At 43.4% G+C, this 21,403-nt stretch overlaps 1 protein-coding gene across 1 annotated transcript in view; it reads right to left on the reverse strand.

Annotated features, from left to right (window-relative positions):
• Positions 1–21,403, reverse strand: part of LOC135510870 (adhesion G protein-coupled receptor A3-like) — a 270,757-nt gene that overhangs the window by 200,629 nt on the left and 48,725 nt on the right. The window contains exon 2 of the mRNA XM_064932169.1: positions 19,363–19,434. Coding sequence (XP_064788241.1) covers positions 19,363–19,434 — 72 coding nt within the window. The remainder of the gene's footprint in view (positions 1–19,362; positions 19,435–21,403) is intronic.

Below are 21,403 nucleotides of genomic sequence, written 5' to 3' on the forward strand. Positions count from 1 at the left end.
GAGTAAGTGTGAGAAATTCTTTGCTCTTTCAGTACTTCGCCACTCTATTTCCAACCCAAACGATGACTCAATTCTTCTCAGACGCAACTCCAGAGCAATTTGTTCCTGGAAGCTTAGCTAACAGGACTTGGAATGCTTTAGGTGTGTTCATGCAATGTTTCCCTTGGATTACTTTATTGGCGGCTCACTAAGGACCCAAACATTCAAGCTTAACTAATGGTGGTCTTCCTCACCTCCTGAGACAAGTATGTAGGTCTTTGGAGTGGTGTGACATTTGTCAAACGACAAGCTACTGTGCTACAAAATCTGAGCTATACTGAACAAAAATATAAACGCAAAGTAAAGTGAGCTGAAATAAAAGATCCCAACATTTTTCCATACTCACAAAATGCTTATTTCTTTCAAATTTTGTATACAAATGTAACGGTTTTCATGCGGTGACAGTTGGACCAAAATGCAGCGTGTAGATTGCGATCCATGTTTAATGAACAAACGTAAACACGAATCAATACAAATACCACAAAACAAAGAACATAATGAACGTAACGAAAACCGAAACAGCCTATACTAGTGTAAACTAACACAGAGACAGGAACAAGGACACTAAGGACAATCACCCACGAAACACACAAAGAATATGGCTGCCTGAATATGGTTCCCAATCAGAGACAACGATAATCACCTGACTGATTGAGAACCGCCTCAGGCAGCCATAGACTAACGCTAGACATCCCACAAAACCCCAAGACAAAAACACACCACAATAACCCATGTCATACCCTGGCCTGACCGAATAAATGAAGAATAAACATAATATATTTCCACCAGGGCGTGACAGAACCCCCCTCTAAGGTGCGGACTCCCGGACGCACATCAAAACAATAGGGAGGGTCTGGGCGTCTGTCCATGGTGGCGGCTCCGGCTCCGGCGCGGGACGTGGAACCCACTCTATAAATGTCTTAGTCCCCCCTCCTCGCGTCCTAGGATAGTCCACCTTCGCTGCCGACCATGGCCTAGTAGTCCTCACCCAGAACCCCACTGGACTGAGGGGCAGTTCGGGACAGAGGGGCAGCTCGGGACAGAGGGGCAGCTCGGGACAGAGGGGCAGCTCGGGACAGAGGGGCAGCTCGGGACAGAGGGGCAGCTCGGGACAGAGGGGCAGCTCGGGACAGGGGCAGCTCAGCACTGAGGGGAAGCTCGGGACTGAGAGGAAGCCCAGCACAGAGGAAGCCCGGGACTGAGAGGAAGCCCAGCACTGAGAGGAAGCTCAGGCAGGTAGTTGGCTCCGGCAGATCCTGGCTGGCTGGCGGATCTGGAAGAGTCTGGTTGACTGGCGGATCTGGAAGAGTCTGGCTGACTGGCAGATCTGGAAGAGTCTGGCTGACTGGCAGATCTGGAAGAGTCTGGCTGACTGGCAGATCTGGAAGAGTCTGGCTGACTGGCAGATCTGGAAGAGTCTGGCTGACTGGCGGATCTGGAAGAGTCTGGCTGACTGGCGGATCTGGAAGAGCCTGGCTGACTGGCGGATCTGGAAGAGCCTGGCTGACTGGCGGATCTGGAAGAGCCTGGCTGACTGGCGGATCTGGAAGAGTCTGGCTGACTGGCGGATCTGGCTGCTCCACGCTGACTGGCGGCTCTGGCTGCTCCACACTGACTGGCGGATCTGGCTGCTCCATGTAGGCTGACAGCTCTGGCGGCTTCTTACAAACTGGCAGCTCTGGCGGCTCCGTGCAGACTGGCAGCTCCGTGCAGACTGGCAGCTCCTTGCAGACTGGCAGCTCTGGCTGCTTCATGCAGACTGGCAGCTCCGTGCAGACTGGCAGCTCCTTGCAGACTGGCAGCTCTGGCTGCTTCATGCAGACTGGCAGCTCCTTGCAGACTGACAGCTCCTTGTAGACTGGCAGCTCATTGCAGACTGACAGCTCCATGCAGACTGGCAGCTCTGGCTGCTCCATGCAGACTGACAGCTCTCCGGCACTCTCCCTGGGTCGACCGCCCACCTGTCTATTTCCTCCCAAGTAGTGTAGTCCCGATATTGTTGCTCCTGCTGCTGCTGTTGCTTCTCTTCATACCAAAGCCTCTCAGCTCTCACCGCCTCCAGTTCTTCTTTGGGGCGCGATATTCTCCAGGCTGATCCCAGGTTCCTTCTCCAAACAATTCGTCCTCCCATGTCGATACCTCCTTTTGTTGCTCCTTGGGGCGGCTACACTCCCCTGGTTTAGCCCAGGGTTCTCTCCCGTCGAGGATTTCCTCCCAAGTCCAAAAGTCCTTTTTACGCTGCTCCTGCTGCTGCCTTTGCTGTTTCTCCTGTGACTCCTGCCTGTTGACACGCTGCTTGGTCCGTTTGTGGTGGGTGATTCTGTAACGGTTTTCATGCGGTGAAAGAGAGTCGGACCAAAATGCAGCGTGTAGATTGCGATCCATGTTTAATGAACAAACGTAAACACGAATCAATACAAATACTACAAAACAAAGAACGTAATGAACATAACGAAAACCTAAACAGCCTATACTAGTGTAAACTAACACAGAGACAGGAACAAGGACACTAAGGACAATCACCCACAAAACACACAAAGAATATGGCTGCCTAAATATGGTTCCCAATCAGAGACAACGATAATCACCTGACTCTGATTGAGAACCGCCTCAGGCAGCCATAGACTAACGCTAGACATCCCACAAAACCCCAAGACAAAAACACACCACAATAACCCATGTCACACCCTGGCCTGACCGAATAAATGAAGAATAAACATAATATATTTCGACCAGGGCGTGACAACAAATTTGTTTACATCCCTGTTAGTGAGCATTTCTCCTTTGCCAAGAAAATCCATCCACCTGACAGGTGTGGCATATCAACAAGCTGATTAAACAGCATGATTTACACAGGTGTACCTTGTGCTGGGGACAATAAAAGTCCACTCTAAAACGTGTTTTGTCACACGACACAATGCCACAGATGTCTCATGTTTTGAGAGAGCGTGCAATTGGCATGCTGACTGCAGGAATGTCCACCAGAGCTGTTGCCAGAGAATTTAATGTTAATTTCTCTATCATAAGCCACCTCCAACATCGTTTTAGAGAATTTGGCTGTACATCCAACCGACCTCACCACCGCAGACCACGTTTAACCATGCAAGCCCAGACCTCCAAATCCAGCTTCTTCACCCGTGGGATCATCTAAGACCAGCCACCTGGACAAACTGGGGGTTTGCACAACAATTTCTGTACAAACTGTCAGAAAATTCCATCTCAGGGATGCTCATCTGCATGCTCGTCGTCCTCACCAGGGTCTTGACCTGACTGCAGTTTGGCGTCATAACCGGCTTCAGTGGGCAAATGATTACCTTCGATGGCCACTGGAATGCTGGAGAAGAATGCTCTTCACGGATTAATCCCGGTTTCAACTGTATCGGACAGATGGCAGACAGCATCTATGGTGATGTATGGGCGAGCGGTTGTGGTATGTCAACATTGTGAATAGAGTGCCCCATGATGGTGATGGGGTTATGGTATGGGCAGGGATAAGTTATGGACAAGAACACAATTGCATTTTATCAATAGCAATTTGAATGGACAGAGATACTGTGACGAGATCATGAGGCCCATTGCCGTGCCATTAATCTGACTCCATCGACGTGTATGACAGTGTGTTCCAGTTCCCGCTGATATCCAGCAACTTCGCACAGCCATTGAAGAGGAGTGGGACAACATTCCACAGGCCACAATCAACAGCCTGTTCAACTATGTGCAAAGGAGATGTGTCACGCTGCATGAGGCAAATGGTGGTCACACAAGATACTGACTGGTTTTCTGGTCCAAGCGCTTACCTTTTTTTTAAGGTGTCTGTGACCAACAGGTGCATATCTGTATTCCCAGTAATGTGAAATGCATAGATTAGGGCCTAATGAATTTAGTTCAATTGACTGACTTCCTTATATGAACAGTAACTCAGTAAAATCGTTTAAATTATTGCATGTTGCTTTATATTTTTGTTTAGGTTAAGAACACACTGTATTTCTTTGATGATATGTATTGCTTAATAATTTCTAATTTAACCCTGTTATATAGAATAACCACAAACCACTGGTGATTTCCAACACTTCCTGTCTGGAAACCGTTACAAATATTTGAAATGAATCATGCTGTTCTAATTTTCAATCGTAACCATTTTGAAAGATCTTATGCAAGGGGGAAGGAACACTCTTCTCTTTTTAGGCTGAAAAACAGAGTTGATAGATAGCCTCGCAGAGAAAACCACTGAGACCAGACATCACAGAGCCAACAACGAGGAGAAAGAGAAATCGGCCTCTTGTGTTTTCAAAGGCTGCTCGGTAAATCAGCAGGCCCAGAGCGCTATCACTTTTAACCTCATCTGTGACCCTGCAACTGACTCACATAAAACAGCTCTGAAAACCCTGCCATATCAAAACAGCACTTGGAACCTTTAAAATACCTGCATTGTATTCTCTGGCTTGAATTTAAGATACCTGACAGAACTGCCTTATATATCATCACATTAAGTATGTTGCTGCATGTAATTGCATGGATTTGCTTCAATTTGCCATACTCAATCAAGTACATCTTTGACATCAAAGCATTAATCAATTCAGAGTCATTTATATCGCTTCCCTGCCCTCTTAACTACTATAGAACCTTAACCCAGGAAGCAGGATAATAAATCCTACAGTCACATTATCCCTTGAATATTTATATGTATATATTTTAATTCTTTGTGAACAAAATTGCACTTGGTCCGCACTGGAAATAAATGTGCGCATTTATCTAGGCCTATGCCAACAGCGCGAGACAATGTTTAATTTATCATAACCATTACAGTTAACAAATTATTATTGCTAAACTGCCCTATATATACACTGCTCAAAAAAATCAAGGGAACACTTAAACAACACAATGTAACTCCAAGTCAATCACACTTCTGTGAAATCAAACTGTCCACTTAGGAAGCAACACTGATTGACAATAAATTTCACATGCTGTTGTGCAAGTGGAATAGACAACAGGTGGAAATTATAGGCAATTATCAAGACACCCCCAATAAAGGAGTGGTTCGGCAGGTGGTAACCACAGACCACTTCTCAGTTCCTATGCTTCCTAGTGGATGTTTTGGTCACTTTTGAATGCTGGCGGTGCTTTCACTCTAGTGGTAGCATGAGACGGAGTCTACAACCAACACAAGTGGCTCAGGTAGTGCAGCTCATCCAGGATGGACCATCAGTGCGATCTTTGGCAAGAAGGTTTGCTGTGTCTGTCAGCATAGTGTCCAGAGCATGGAGGCGCTACCAGGAGACAGGCCAGTACATCAGGAGACGTGGAGGAGGCCGTAGGTGGGCAACAACCCTGCAGCAGGACCGCTACCTCCGCCTTTGTGCAAGGAGGAGCAGGAGGAGCACTGCCAGAGCCCTGCAAAATGACCTCCAGCAGGCCACAAATGTGCATGTGTCTGCTCAAACGGTCAGAAACAGACTCCATGAGGGTGGTATGAGGGCCCGACGTCCACAGGTGGGGGTTGTGCTTACGGCCCAACACCGTGCAGGACGTTTGGCATTTGCCAGAGAACACCAAGATTGGCAAATTCGCCACTGGCGCCCTGTGCTCTTCACAGATGAAAGCAGGTTCACACTGAGCACATGACAGACGTGACAGTCTGGAGACGCCGTGGAGAACGTTCTGCTGCCTGCAACATCCTCCAGCATGACCGGTTTGGCAGTGGGTCAGTCATGGTGTGGGGTGGCATTTCTTTGGGGGTCGCACAGCCTTCCATGTGCTTGCCAGAGGTAGCCTGACTGCCATTAGGTACCGAGATGAGATCCTCAGACCCCTTGTGAGACCATATGCTGGTGCGGTTGGCCCTGGGTTCCTCCTAATGCAAGACAATGCTAGACCTCATGTGGCTGGAGTGTCAGCATTTCCTGCAAGAGGAAGGTATTGATGCTATGGACTGGCTCGCCCGTTCCCCAGACCTGAATCCAATTGAGCACATCTGGGACATCATGTCTCGCTCCATCCACCAACGCCACTTTGCACCACAGACTGTCCAGGGGTTGGCGGATGCTTTAGTCCAGGTCTGGGAGGAGATCCCTCAGGAGACCATCCGCCACCTCATCAGGAACATGCCCAGGCGTTGTAGGGAGGTCCTACAGGCACGTGGAGGCCACACACACCACTGAGCCTCATTTTGACTTGTTTTAAGGACATTACATCAAAGTTGGATCAGCCTGTAGTGTGGTTTTTCACTTTAATTTTGAGTGTCACTCCAAATCCAGACCTCCATGGATTGATAAATTTGATTTCCATTGATATTTTTTGTGTGATTTTGTTGTCAGCACATTCAACTATGTAAAGAAAAAAGTATTTAATAAGAATATTTAATTCATTCAGATCTAGGATGTGTTATTTTAGTGCTCCCTTTATTTTTTTTGAGCAGTGTATATTCAGTCAATAAAAATGTGCCATTGAATATAAATTGAATTTATGAAACCGTAACATCAACTTGTTATAGTATATCGTGGAACACAATCTTCAAAAAGCAGTAACCACAGGAGTGGCGCTTGCTTGTAGAAGCCTATGGCTGTGCTTTGTTCATTTAGCAATATGCTCTTATTTCCCGGGTCCTTATCACAGTCAAGATACCTTTACCAGAATAAAATAGAACAGAATGTTTTTCCAAATGAAAAAAGTTGCCTCTGCGATGTGATGCATATCTCGAGTCTGGGACAGTTATTCTCAAAGAGTGCTCATTTGAAAAGGGCGCAATTTGGTGCGTTGAACCCATTTTTCAGGGTTACAAGATGAATGTTGTCTTCTTTTCGATATACTATTTAGTTTATTCTGCCTGTTCTTTGGAAGTTTAAAAATTGATTCATAATTCCACATTGAACACCGGATGGTGATAAATTACGGCTACGACATCCGTTTGGTGAGGAGGCTTAATGATTCTGATAAAAAATATGCGCTTTGTCTTTATTAAATTAATGTTTTGCGTATTTTCAGTGTGGAAACGGCCTATGGTTTGGGGGGGTTATAGGCTAGGCTAACCAATTCTAAGTGACAACTGCAGCTCAATCAACCAGTCCATTTTGAATTTGTGATAAAAATGATCGTCATTTGGAAAGGGCATTGGCTTGTGTATCCCATCAGTTAGACGGGAGTTGATGTGCGCACTCAGCACACGTGTGTAGGGAGCGGTCGGAACGCAATTGAGTGAATGAGACGTGGAGGGGAAAGCGAATTTAGGGTGAAGAATTGTGTGGTGCTTGGCTTGTTTTTTTTGTGTTTTTTTTGTGCCCCGCAAATGCACATATAGAAATGAAACACTAGACACCATTTTTGAAAAATTTGGCGAAAATGTCACTTGCCGGTTCAGGCAGCCACAAAGCACATTCCACCAAATAGTTTAGAAGTATTTGAAAAATGGGATCTCTGGTTAAAGTTTTGACGCTTTGATTACTCATGCCCATCCCTAGTTCAGAATCGGTTGCTATGTTGCTCATACATACATATATTTGCACAACCAGGCAGAGTGATTTGTCCTTCAAGGATCTGGAATATTTTCATTAATCAATATCCAAGGAGACACTACCCTAAAGAGGTGTGGACAAAATGGCAGTATGTCTCCAACAGAAAACAATAACAGCAAACTTTAGAGGACAAGTCACCCTCCTGACATACACTTACAGAGTGAGAAATGGCAGTCACCACCCTGCATTCTGATGATGTCCCAGAGGTGAGGTCATCTCGCTCTACTCCATCTCTCTGCCTCTCTTCACTTATCTACTCATCATGTCACAAAGGAAATGTTGGTCAAGGTTTTAACTGAGTGGCCAAAACAATGTTCTCTCTCCAGTAAATGGCTGTTGGGCAGTAAATGCAGTTTGATTTATGGCACATACTATCACATACAGTGGGGCAAAAAAGTATTTAGTCAGCCACCAATTGTGCAAGTTCTCCAACTTAAAAAGATGAGAGAGGCCTGTAATTTTCATCATAAGTACACTTCAACTATGACAGACAAAATGAGGGAAAAAAATCCAGAAAATCACATTGTAGGATTTTTAATGAATTTATTTGCAGATTATGGTGGAAAATAAGTATTTGGTCACCTACAAACAAGCAAGATTTCTGGCTCTCACAGACCTGTAACTTCTTCTTTAAGAGGCTCCTCTGTCCTCCACTCGTTACCTGTATTAATGGCACCTGTTTGAACTTGTTATCAGTATAAAAGACACCTGTCCACAACCTCAAACAGTCACACTCCAAACTCCACTATGGCCAAGAACAAAGAGCTGTCAAAGGACACCAGAAACAAAATTGTAGACCTGCACCAGGCTGGGAAGACTGAATCTGCAATAGGTAAGCAGCTTGGTTTGAAGAAATCAACTGTGGGAGCAATTATTAGGAAATGGAAGACATACAAGACCACTGATAATCTCCCTCGATATGGGGCTCCACGCAAGATCTCACCCCGTGGGGTCAAAATGATCACAAGAACAGTGAGCAAAAATCCCAGAACCACACGGGGGGACCTAGTGAATGACCTGCAGAGAGCTGGAACCAAAGTAACAAAGCCTACCATCAGTAACACACTACGCCGCCAGGGACTCAAATCCTGCAGTGCCAGACGTGTCCCCCTGCTTAAGCCAGCACATGTCCAGGCCCGTCTGAAGTTTGCTAGAGAGCAATTGGATGATCCAGAAGAAGATTGGGAGAATGTCATATGGTTAGATGAAACCAAAATATAACTTTTTGGTAAAAACTCAACTCGTCGTGTTTGGAGGACAAAGAATGCTGAGTTGCATCCAAAGAACAACATACCTACTGTGAAGCATGGGGGTGGAAACATCATGCTTTGGGGCTGTTTTTCTGCAAAGGGACCAGGACGACTGATCTGTGTAAAGGAAAGAATGAATGGGGCCATGTATCGTGAGATTTTGAGTGAAAACCTCCTTCCATCAGCAAGGGAATTGAAGATGAAACGTGGCTGGGTCTTTCAGCATGACAATGATCCCAAACACACCACCTGGGCAACGAAGGAGTGGCTTCGTAAGAAGCGTTTCAAGGTCCTGGAGTGGCCTAGCCAGTCTCCAGATCTCAACCCCATAGAAAAACTTTGGAGGAAATTGAAAGTCTGTGTTGACCAGCAACAGCCCCAAAACATCACTGCTCTAGAAAAGATCTGCATGGAGGAATGGGCCAAAATACCAGCAACTGTGTTAAAACTTACAGAAAACGTTTGACCTCTGTCATTGCCAACAAAGGGTATATAACAAAGTATTGAGATAAACTTTTGTTATTGACCAAATACTTATTTTCCACCATAATTTGCAAATAAATTCATTAAAAATCCTACAATTCGATTTTCTGGAATTTTTTCTTATTATTCTGTCTGTTATAGTTGAAGTGTACCTATGATGAAAATTACAGGCCTCTCTCATCTTTTTAAGTGGGAGAACGTGCACAATTGACGGCTGACTAAATACTTTTTTGCCCCACTGTACATCCCACTTTTCATGTGTCTAGGATAAAACCTGTCTCACAGCCCTTTGTCTCCTTTTTCCAACAAGCTTGCTGTCCTGTACCTGCCTGACTATGACCTAATTACGAACCTCTGCCTGCCCTGACCATGAGCCTGCTTGCCATCCTGTACCGGCCTGACTCTGACCTGATCACAAACCTCTGCCTTTCCTCAACCTGCCCTTTGCCTGCCCCGTGTTTTAATAAATGATCTGAGAACTGTACTATCGCCTCCCGTATCTGCATCTGGGTCATATCCTGAGTCATGATACTCCCTGTGGTAAATTAAATTGATTGGACATGATTTGGAAAGGCACACACCTGCCTATATAAGGCCCACAGTTGACAGTGCATGTCAGAGGAAAAACCTAAGTTATGAGGTCAAAGGAATTGTCCGTAGAGCTCCAAGAGAGGATTTTGTCGAGAAACATATCTGGGGAAGGGTACCAAAAATTATCCAGTATTGAAGATCCCCAAAAACACAGTGGCCTCCATTACTCTTAAAAGGAATAAGTTTGGAACCACTAAGGCTCTTCCTAAAGCTGGCGGCCCGGCCAAACTAAGCAGTCAGGGGAGAAGGGCGTGGTCAGGAAGGTGACTAAGAATCTGATGGTCAGTCTAACAGAGCTCCAGAGTTCCTCCGTGAAGTAGAAGGACAATCATCTCTGCTGCACTCCACCAATCAGGCCTTTATGGTAGAGTTGCCAGACGGAAGCCACTACTCAGTAAAAGACACAGGACAGCCCACTTGCAGTTTTCCAAAAGGCACTTAGACTCTCAAACCACGAGAAATAAGATTCTTTGGCCTGAATGCCAAGCCTCACGCCTGGAGGACGCTGTGCAGCGATGCTCCCCATCTAACCTGACAGAGCTTGAGAAGATCTGCAAAGAAGAATGGGATTAAATGTATTATTTATGTTTTATTTTTAATATATTTGCACCAAAAAAAGCTGTTTTTGCTTTTAAAAAATCCATTTTAGAATAAGGCTATAACGTAACAAAATGTGGAAAAGTCAAGGGGTCTGAATACTTTTGAAATGCACTGTACATACATACTTAGGTCATACTATTACTGAATTCTCAATGTGACGACATAGGATTCAAGGAAATGCAATTATATGGAATGGGGGTAATTATATGGAATGGGGATAGTTTACATTGTGGGAAAGTATTGAACTGGTAAATTGTCAAATCATGACATATGTATGGTGTGCTTTGTTCATATGCATGCTATAAATCTGACCCACTTTGACATATAATGAGCCCAGGCCACCACCCAACACATCTCTTCTCTGGTGTGGTGAAAGGAATCTACATATTGCAGCATGGGTGACATAAAAGGCAAAAGGATTGCAACAAACATAAATCTCGAGCAAGTGGTTGCAAATATATGCCAATCAATGGTACATTGGCTGCAGCTCAATAATCATACCATCTTTAAAACTATCAGAACCATATTCCATGCCCTCAAATTATTGAGTAATCACCAGGAAATATGCTGCATAATTATCAGCCCAGTGTCATTCTAATATGTCCAACTACCTATGCTCCTCTTCCAGTTCCAGGGTACAGTAATGGGACACTCTGTTACACTCACAGTGGTAGAGTCCACACAACACAGGAGCACAGATGGTGCATGCACGCCAGACCCTCAAATGCTTGAGTAACCAAGCAATATGCTGTATAATCATCAGCTCAGCCTCATCCTAATGTGTCTAGATGCATCCTCTTTCTTCCAGATCCAGGGTACAGTAATGAGGACTTTGGTCACAGTGTGGTAGAGAACACTCCACAGCATCACAGACTGTGCTGGGTAAGCTTGTTAGTCAGCACCACTGCCCTCTGGGTGCCAAACGGCAGACTTTGCAACAGCTGGCCGCCACAGCCCACTCACTGAGGGCACCTGCAAGCAGTGCTTTGGCACCCACCGTTCTTAAGAGCACAGGTGGCAGGCGCTGCCAATAGCCACAGCTGGCAGCCATGAGGTCAAAGGTCACAGAATAGATGAAGGACCTTGACCTGGATCTGGACCAGGAGCTATTGTCTATCCATCAAATCAGCGGGGTATATCATCAGAGGGTCAGTCCTTAATGGCACAACTCAATCACACTGAGACCGATGACATCATTCTCTAAACAGTACACGGAGGGTCATCATTAAAAGACATGTGATAATGAACTAGATTACTCATCAAAATGAAATGGAATGTCAAGGGTTAAGCACTAAACAGGATTCTACGACATCCAGTAGAGACACTGTATGCAACACTGAATATTAACCAGTGTGTGATCGCTGGAAGATTATTCGTAATGTTGTAGAGCACCGGTTCCCAAACTTTTTATAGTCCCATACCCATATAAATACTCAACCTCCAACTGTGTACCCCCTCTTGCACCAGGGTCAGCGCACTCTCAAATGTTGTTTTTTGCCATCATTGTAAGCCTGACACAGTATACGATACATTTATTAAACATAAGAATGAGAGTAAGTTTTTGTCACAACCCGGCTCGTGGGAAGTGAAAAAGAGCTCTTATAGGACCAGGCCACAAATAATAATAATCAATAATTTTGCTCTTTATTTAGCCATCTTACATATAAAACCTTATTTGTTCATCAATAATGGTGAATAATTCACCACAGGTAAATTAGAAGGGTGTGCTTGAAAGGATGCACATAACTCTGCAATGTTGGGTTGTATTGGAGAGAGTCTCAGTCTTAAATCCTTTCCACACAGTCTGTGCCTGTATTTAATTTTCATGCTAGTGAGGGCCGAGAATCCACTCTCACATAGGTACGTGGTTGCAAAGGGCATCAGTATCTTAACAGCATGATTTGCAAAGGAGCGCTGAGCGCAGCCCAATCCAGAAATCTGGCAGTGGCTTCTGATTAAATTCAATTTTCACAGAACCGCTTGTTGCAATTTCGATGAGGTCCTCTTGTTCAGGTATCGGTAAGTGGACTGGAGGCAGGCCATGAAAGGGATAACAAATCCAGTTGTTTGCGTCATCCGTTTCTGGAATATCCCTGCGTAATTGCGCACCCAACTCACTCAGGTGCTTCGCTATATCACATTTGACATTGTCCGTAAGCTTGAGTTCATTTGCACACAAAAAAATCATACAATGATGGAAATACCTGTGTGTTTTCTTTGCTAATGTAGACAGAGAAGAGCTCCAATTTCTTAATCATAGCCTCAATTTTGTTCCGCACATTGAATATAGTTGTGGAGAGTCCCTGTAATCTTAGTTTCAGATCATTCTGGTGAGAAAAAACATCACCCAGATAAGCCAGTAGTGTGAGAAAGTCATCATCATGCAAGCGGTCAGGCAGTTGAAAATGATGGTAAGTAAAGAGAACTTTAAGCTTGTCTCTCAATAAAAAAAACATGTCTATACTTTGCCCCTATACCAGCGAAATTCTGTATTTTGTAAAAGCGTTACATGGTCGCTACCCATATCATTGCATAGAGCAGAAAATACACGAGTTCAGGGACCTAGCATTAAAGTTAACCATTTTCACTGTAGTGTCCAAAATGTATTTCAAGCTGTCAGGCATTCCCTTGGCAACAAGAGCCTCTCAGTGGATGCTGCAGTGTACCCAAGTGGCGTCGGGAGCAACTGCTTGCACGACCGTTACCACTCCACTATGTCTCCCTGTCATGGCTTTGCGCCATCAGTACAGATACCAACACATCTTGACCACCAAAGTCTATTTGATGTCACAAAGCTGTCCAGTACTTTACAAATATCCTCTCCTGTTGTCCTGGCCTCCAGTGCTTTCCCGAGTAAGGAGGCCGTAGCTCTTCGGTTGCATCAGATTCCCTGTCAGTGTCCATGCTAGCTGGGCTAACAACAAATGTAGAATTACTGATGCAAGCATTGGATGTGCTCATGAAGCAGAACCAGTGGTGGGCCGTTAGGGCCAGCAAGGCCTTCTCTGCTGGCCTAAACATCATCAGAATATAATTTTTTTTAAATATATTTTCCCACAAATATGTATTCAATTATTCCCCAGAGTAAGAGTTATACTCTTCATTTCATAGCCTTCCTCTTGGTTGCACTGCTTCACAGCCCCAGGTTGAGATTTGGAGGGCTGGTCTTTATGTTAGATCTTTTATCCAATCATATTCAGCCATCATGTGTTGCCAGGGGTCTAAAATCTGCCCTCAGGCCTTCAGAATCAACAGTGCGGGCGCTTGTAGCTTAAAGTGAATGGAAATGAAAATGTAGTGTATTGTATTCCTTGCTGGCTGGCTCCAGTGTTACACAGGAGCCAGCTAGCAGGCGTAATGCGTGCTCGTCTTTTGATTGGATTACCAATATGGGCAGGTCTATGCAGAACCTCAGAACTAGGAAACTGAAATTGATAAACAAATTAATTTGCGTACTACTAAGCTGTTTTTTCAACCCATAATGACGGAAGGAGGAGAAGATATCGATTTGGTCGAGGATATAATTATAACGCCATTCTCAAGACTAACTTTTCAAGAAAAGTTAGACATTGTAAGGAGAGGTCGCCCGACGCCGACGCTACAAAGCCTGTCACAGGCGGGAAAGGGGTTTGTTTGCCACTTTCAAAGTTCCAACTACGGGCGCTATCAATGGCTCACAGGCTCCGACAAGCACTGCAAACTGCTGGGAATGCCTATTATTACAATTGAGCGAGAGGCGCTGGTTCAGTCAAATCTACAATGACACAGCGCGCATCTCAAGTTCACCCAGCGCACGCAGAGGCCCAGCCCAAAGAGACCCTCGAACATACTACCAACAACTCCACAGCAATATTCTGGACAACATTCTTTGCCAGATACAAAACAGATTTCAAGACCACGAAAAATTAATGTTTCTCTCCCTCCTGGACCCCCAGCACTTCCGACCTACCGGAAAAAAATCCAGCAAACAGCCTTCTCCAGTTTAACAGAGAGTCACGGAACACTGTTCGACCTTTCCAAGCTAAAAACAGAACTGACTGTAATGTATGCTATGACTGATTTTGAAGGGAAATGTCCCTCTGATCTCCTTAAGCAGAACAATCTGAATGAGGACATTGGGCAACTTTACACATTGGCATGTGTGACAGTGACTCCCTGTGTCCACAGCTTCTGTCGAGCGGTCATTCTCGGCCTTATAGCGAATCAAAACGTATTCCAGAAATGCTACTGGACAGACTCGGCTTTCAGCATTAGCCTCCATGTCGATAAAAAACGACTTATTGGTGGAACAAAAACGCACAGATAGACTGTACAACAGAGTCATTGAAGTCTTCTTGAGGAAAGAAAGGAGGATGGATTTTGTGTTCAAATAATTAGTCTTTGGTGAGTAGGCATACAATGCATTTTATTTTTTATTAAATGTGTATGTATGTTTCGCATTTTATTTAGTTAATATTAAATAGCCTATATATTAACAAAATAAAATGGCAAATAGCCTATGTTGCAAATTATTTGTTTTCTTTCTTTTATTTTCAGTGAATAGTTATGTCTTTATCATCACGGTGAAACTGCTTTGGGTGCGACGCAACGCCTGGTTATACTGCGTTTCTGTCTAAATGTATAGTGTCCAGAGCCATGGCATCATAATGATGGTAATAAGAGGTGGATTAATTCAGGTGGGACTGTGTAGGACATCACTGAAGGCCCAGGCCCCAGGCCCATGGCACGCCACTGAGCAGAACAATGTTGTGTTGTTATTTCGCTGAACACTAGATGGTTTAATTTTTATTTTTGGCAGTGAAACGAGACTACAAATTGTTATTTGGCGTACCCCCGACGACATTGCGCGTACCTCTGGGGGTAAATGATACTTTTTTCCCCTCATCGATCTACACACAATACCCCATAATGACAAAGAAAAAACTGGTTTTCAGAAGTTTTTGTAAACAAGTTCAGACCCTTTACTTAGAACTTTGTTGAAGCACCTTTGGCCACGATTGCAGCCTTGAGTCTTTTTGGGTATGACTCTACAAGCTTGGCACACCTGTATTTGGGGAGTTTCTCCCATTTTATTCTCTGCAAATCCTCTCAAGCTCTATCATGTTAGATGGGGAGGGTTGCTGCACAGCTATTTTCAGGTCTCTCCAGAGATGTTTGATCGGGTTCAGGCTCTGGCTGGGCCACTCAAGGACATTCCGAGACTTGTCCCGAAGTCACTCCTGCGTTGTCTTGGCTGTGTGCTTAGGGTCATCGTCCTGTTGGAAGATGAACCTTCGCTCTGGTCTGAGGTTTTGAGCGCTCTGGAGCAGGTTTACGTCAATGATCTCTTCATACCTTGCTCCGTTCAGCTTCACCTCAATGCTGACTAGTCTCCCAGTCCCTGCATCCTCACAGCATGATGCTGCCACCACAACGCTTCACCGTAGGGATGGTGTTAGGTTTCCTCCAGACGTGATGCTTGGCATTCAGACCAACGAATTGAATCCTGGTTTCATCAGACCAGAGAATCTTGTTTCTCATGGTGTGAGAGTCCTCAGGTGCCTTTTGGCAAACTCCAAGTGGGCAGTTTTGTGCCTTTTGCAGAAGAGTGGTTCCCGTCTGGCCACTCTAACATAAAGGCCTGATTGGTAGAGTGCTGCAGAGATGGTTTTCTTTCTAGAAGGTTCTCCCATCTCCACAGAGGATTTCTAGAGCTCTGTCAGAGTGACTATCAGGTTCTTGGTCACCTCCCTGACCAAGGCCCTTCTCCCCTGATTGCTCGGTTTGGCTGGGCGGCCAGCTCTAGGAAGAGTCTTGGTGGTTCCAAACTTCTTCCATTTAAGAATGATGGAGGCCACTGTGTTCTTGGGGAACTCCAATGCTACAGAAATGTTTTGGTGCCCTTCCCCAGATCTGTGCCTCGACACAATCCTGTCTTGGAGCCCTATGGACAATTACTTTGACCTCATGGCTTGGTTTTTGCTCTGACATGCACTGTCAACTGTGGGACCTTATATAGACAGATGTGTGCTTTTCCAAATCATATCCAGTCAATTGAATTCACCACAAGTGGACTCCAATCAAGTTGGAAAAACATCTCAAGGATGATCAATGGAAACAGGATGCACCTGAGCTCAATTTTGAGTCTCATAGCAAAGGGTCTGAATACTTATGTAAATAAGGTATGTGTTTTTTCATTTTTTTATACATTTGCAAAAAAAAAAAAACATTGTTTTCGCTTTGTCATTATGGTGTTAATTTTTAAATTTTAAAAATAATGTATTTCACCTTTATTTAAACAGGCAGGCCAGTTGAGAACAAGTTCTCATTTACAACTGGGACCTGGTCAAGATAAAGCAAAGCAGTGCGACAAAAACAACAACACAGAGTTACACATGGGATAAACAAACGTGCAGTCAATAACACAATAGAAAAATCTATGTACAGTGTGTGCAAATGTAGTAAGATTAGGAAGGTAAGGCAATAAATAGGCCATTGAGGCTAAATAATTACAGTTTAGAAATAACACTGGAGTGATAGATGTGCAGATGATGATGGTGTGCAAGTAGAGATACTGGGGTGCAAAAGAGCAAAAAAAGAAATGAGGAGGGGATGAGGTAGTTGGGTGTGCTATTTACAGATGGGCTGTGTACAGGTAAGCTGCTCTGAGAGCTGATGCTGATGTATTTGTGTGTAGATTGCTGAGGATTTGTATTTATTTAATCCCTTTTAAGACTAACGTGATAACAACAAAAAATGTCAAGGGATCTGAATACTTTCAGAAGGCACTGTATATATATATACATCCATTTCAGGAAGTTAGGCGTATCTCTCACGTCAATACATCACAGTAGAGGCATTTTAACGTTTTTTTATTTATTTATTATTTTTTATGTTTTGGCAGAAATGCCTTCTGGAACATGTAAAATTTCATGTGCCTTAATAACACACTTGTATTCCATCTGTAAATACAAAGATAATGTTTTAATTACAAGGCTAATTGGTTTAACCACGGAAAAAGGTAGGTACCTTCCCGCTAGCTATGATTGGCTTAGATAATTAATGCGCTGGACATTCCAGGAGATAAGTTTGGATTGGTCTGCCATAGAGCATGCTTCTGTCTATAACGTGTGCTTCTCAGTGTGTTAATAATCCTTTCTACCACAGCGTTTTTGAAAGATTTAAGGTGAGCCATCGAAAACCACAAAAGTTTTGCTACTTTTCTCAACAACATTGATGCCCTGAATTTAGCAGGCACTATCGACAGATCAGTTCGGAAAAGTTGTGATGGGATATTTTCTGCACACGCAACAGTGAGTGTGAACTGGAAGGACTTGACACACCGGCCAAAAAAGGATGTAGCTACAAAGAAAACAGACTTAAATGGTTCCAGTCCACATTTTCAGATGTAGTTTCTAATTTTGCCAGAAAGTTGTTTTCATTGCAGCGTACTGTTAGCTAGCTAGCTAGCTAGCATTAGCTTGCTGGCTCACTAGCTAAACCTACATGTATGAACTATGTAGTAATATTATTCAAATCAGAAATCCATTTGCATTGCTAGTTATAGCCTAATGTTAGCTAACCAACACTGAACCTAGTTGGTTAGCTTTAGCTTCCTGCAGATTCATACTCCAGCTATGAAAATTATTGTATTGGTAGTAGTATGAGTTGGGATTATCCCGGTTCTTTGCTTAGCTAGCTAGCTAGCTAGCTAGCTATCATAATCTCAACTCATACTACTACCAATACAAACATTACAAACATATAGCTAGCTAGCTATTTGTCTAAACAAAAGACTCCACTTCGCCAGATGATTACATGACCCATCAAGTTAGCCAGGTGTGTCTGGGGGTGATTAGGGCCCTCTATTGTATTTCATGAACACGTGTACATGTCTAGACAATAGTGACCCATCCACTTAGGTGGATGTGGCTGGGGGGGGGGGGGGTTATATTATTTCTTTCACATGACCCATCAATTTAGACAAGTGTGTAAGTGTCATCTATTAATTATAAAATATTGACAATATTTTTATCTGGACACTTTCTGTTTTTGCTTCTATATGCAAGTAAAAATTTCACTGTATCGCTTACACCTTCTGTATCCTGTGCATGTGAAAAATTAACTTTTATTTGGTCTTGGCCATTGTGGAGAGGTTGGAGTCTGTTTGATTGAGTGTGTGGACAGGTGTCTTTTATGCAGGTAACGAGTTCAAACAGGTGCAGTTAATACAGGTAATGAGTGGAGAACAGGAGGGCTTCTTAAAAAAAACTAACAGGTCTGTGAGAGCCGGAATTCTTACTGGTTGGTAGGTAATCAAATACTTATGTCATGCAATAAAATGTAAATAAATTACTTAAAAATCATACAATGTGATTTTCTGGATTTTTGTTTTAGATTCCGTCTCTCACAGTTGAAGTCTACCTATGATAAAATGTACAGATCTCTACATGCTTTGTAAGTAGGAAAACCTCAAAAATCGGCAGTGTATCAAATACTTGTTCTCCCCACTGTATATATGATATGATATACTTTATTGTCCACAAGGAGAAATTTGACTTAGAAATTAATTTGTATGCAGACCACAGTGACATCTCAACTGACAGCAGAGTTATCATCACAATCAGTGCCCCATCACATTACAAAGCCAAATTGTACCGACTTACAGTTTATGTATTATGCATTTTAAGACATTGACTCAGGCAATTGAGGTTAAGTGTGATGGCTTGAAGGTGGATGCAGTCAACGACTTGATTTGGGCTAGCATTAACAACAACCGCCTCTTGAGCGTTACCATAGCTCCCATGGCTGTCCCTTTGTACCGCGCAGGCAGGGTCATTTTCATGATGACAGACATTATGGCTCAGGGGAGGACAAACAGAAAAATTCCCTGCAGCATATGGCTTACTTACAGTTTCTCCAGGATTGTCAGGCCAAAGAAGGAGGCGTTTCTCAGTAGTGAGATCTTGTTGTTACTGAGAATCCTGTGGACAGAAGAGTGGGAAGGTGAACTTTGAGATGGTGACCTTAGGGACATATGAGTAAATACCACAGAAATACAACCCTGTGGGGTGATTTAACACAAATGTCCAATAAATTATGCATCCTGCCAATAACTTTGGTGAGAGATTTCTATTTATCTCTGATTAGATCCGGCCGTAAATATCCAGTATCGGACACATTACAGTCTTATTTATGGCTGTTTGTGGTTAAAATAGGTAATGAACACTTCCGCTGTCTGAATATCACCCTTGGAGAACACACCTAATGCATCGTCAATTCAGCACAATTCAATCATCTACAACTACTACTAATCAATGATGTGCTCCACAGCGATATAGACAATGAATTAAGATTTGCCCCAGGACCCTATGTGGATATCACTTTCTCTTATAGTTGAAATATGTATTTCAAGGGATACGATGCCTTCAATGTTTTTTTTTTAGCTCAGATTTACTCAAGGGATATACAACGCAGCGTAAGCATAGCATATACACTACCAGTCAAAAGTTTGGACACACATACTCATTCAAAGGTTTGTCTTTATTTGTAGTATTTTATAAATTGTACAATAATAGTGAAGACCATGAAATAACACATATGGAATCATGTAGTAACCAAATAAAAATATATTTGATATTTGAGATTCTTCAAAGTAGCCACCCTTTGCGTTGATGACAGCTTTGCACATTCCTGGCATTCTCTTAACCAGATTCATGAGGTAGTCACCTGGAATGCATTTCAATTAACAGGTGTGCCTTGTTAAACGTTAACTTTTGGAATTCCCTTCCTACTTAATGTGTTTGAGCTAATCAGTTGTGTTGTGACAAGGTAGGGATGGTATACAAAAGATAGCCCTATTTGGTAAAAGACCAAGTCCATATTATGGCAAGAACAGCTCAAAAAAGCAAAGAGAAACGACAGTCCACCCTTACTATAAGACATGAAGGTCAGTCAATACGAAACATTTCTTGAAGTGCAGTCGCAAAAACCATCAAGCACTATGATGAAACTAGCTCTCATGAGGACCGCCACAGGAAAGGAAGACCCAGAGTTACCTCTGGTGCAGAGGATAAGTTCATTAGAGTTACCAGCCTCAGAAATTGCAGCCCAAACAAATGCTTCACAGAATTCAAGTAACAGACAAACCTTAACATCAACTGTTAAGAGGAGACTGTATGAATCAGGTGTTCATGGTCGAAATGCTGCAAAGAAACCACTACAAAAGGATACCAATGAGAAGAAAATACTTGCTTGGGCCAAGAAACACGAGCAATAGACATTAGACTGGTGGAAATATGTCCTTTGGTCTGATGAGACCAAATTTGAGATTTTGGGTTCCAACCGCCATGTCTTTTTGAGACGCAGAGTAGGTGAACAGATGATCTCTGCATGTGTGGTTCCCACTGTGAAGCATGGAGGAGGAGGTGTGATGGTGCTTTGCTGGTGACACTGTCAGTGATTTATTTAGAATTCCATCTGGTTTGCACTTCGAGGGGCTGTCATTTGTTTTTCAACAGGACAATAATCCAACACACCTTCAGGCTGTTGCATTAGATGACCTGGCCTCCATAATCCCCCAACCACAACCCAATTGAGATGGTTTGGGATGAGTTGGACCGCAGAGTGAAGGAAAAGCAGCCAACAAGTGCTCAGCATATGTGGGAACTCCTTCAAGACTGTTGGAAAAGCATTCCAGGTGAATGATGGTCGAGAGAATGCCAAGAGTTTGCAAAGCTGTCAACCATGTAAAGGGTGGTTACTGTGAATAATCTCTAATATAAAATATATTTTGATTTGTTTAACACTTTTTTGGTTACTACATGATTCCATATGTGTTGTTTCATAGTTGATGCACTCACTATGATTCTTCAATGTGTAAAATAGTAAAAATAAAGAAAAATCCTTGAATGAGTAGGTGTGTCTAAACTTTTGACTGGTACTGTATATATA

The sequence above is a fragment of the Oncorhynchus masou genome, chromosome 23, assembly GCF_036934945.1.
Source record: "Oncorhynchus masou masou isolate Uvic2021 chromosome 23, UVic_Omas_1.1, whole genome shotgun sequence".
Classification (NCBI taxonomy): Eukaryota; Metazoa; Chordata; class Actinopteri; order Salmoniformes; family Salmonidae; genus Oncorhynchus; species Oncorhynchus masou.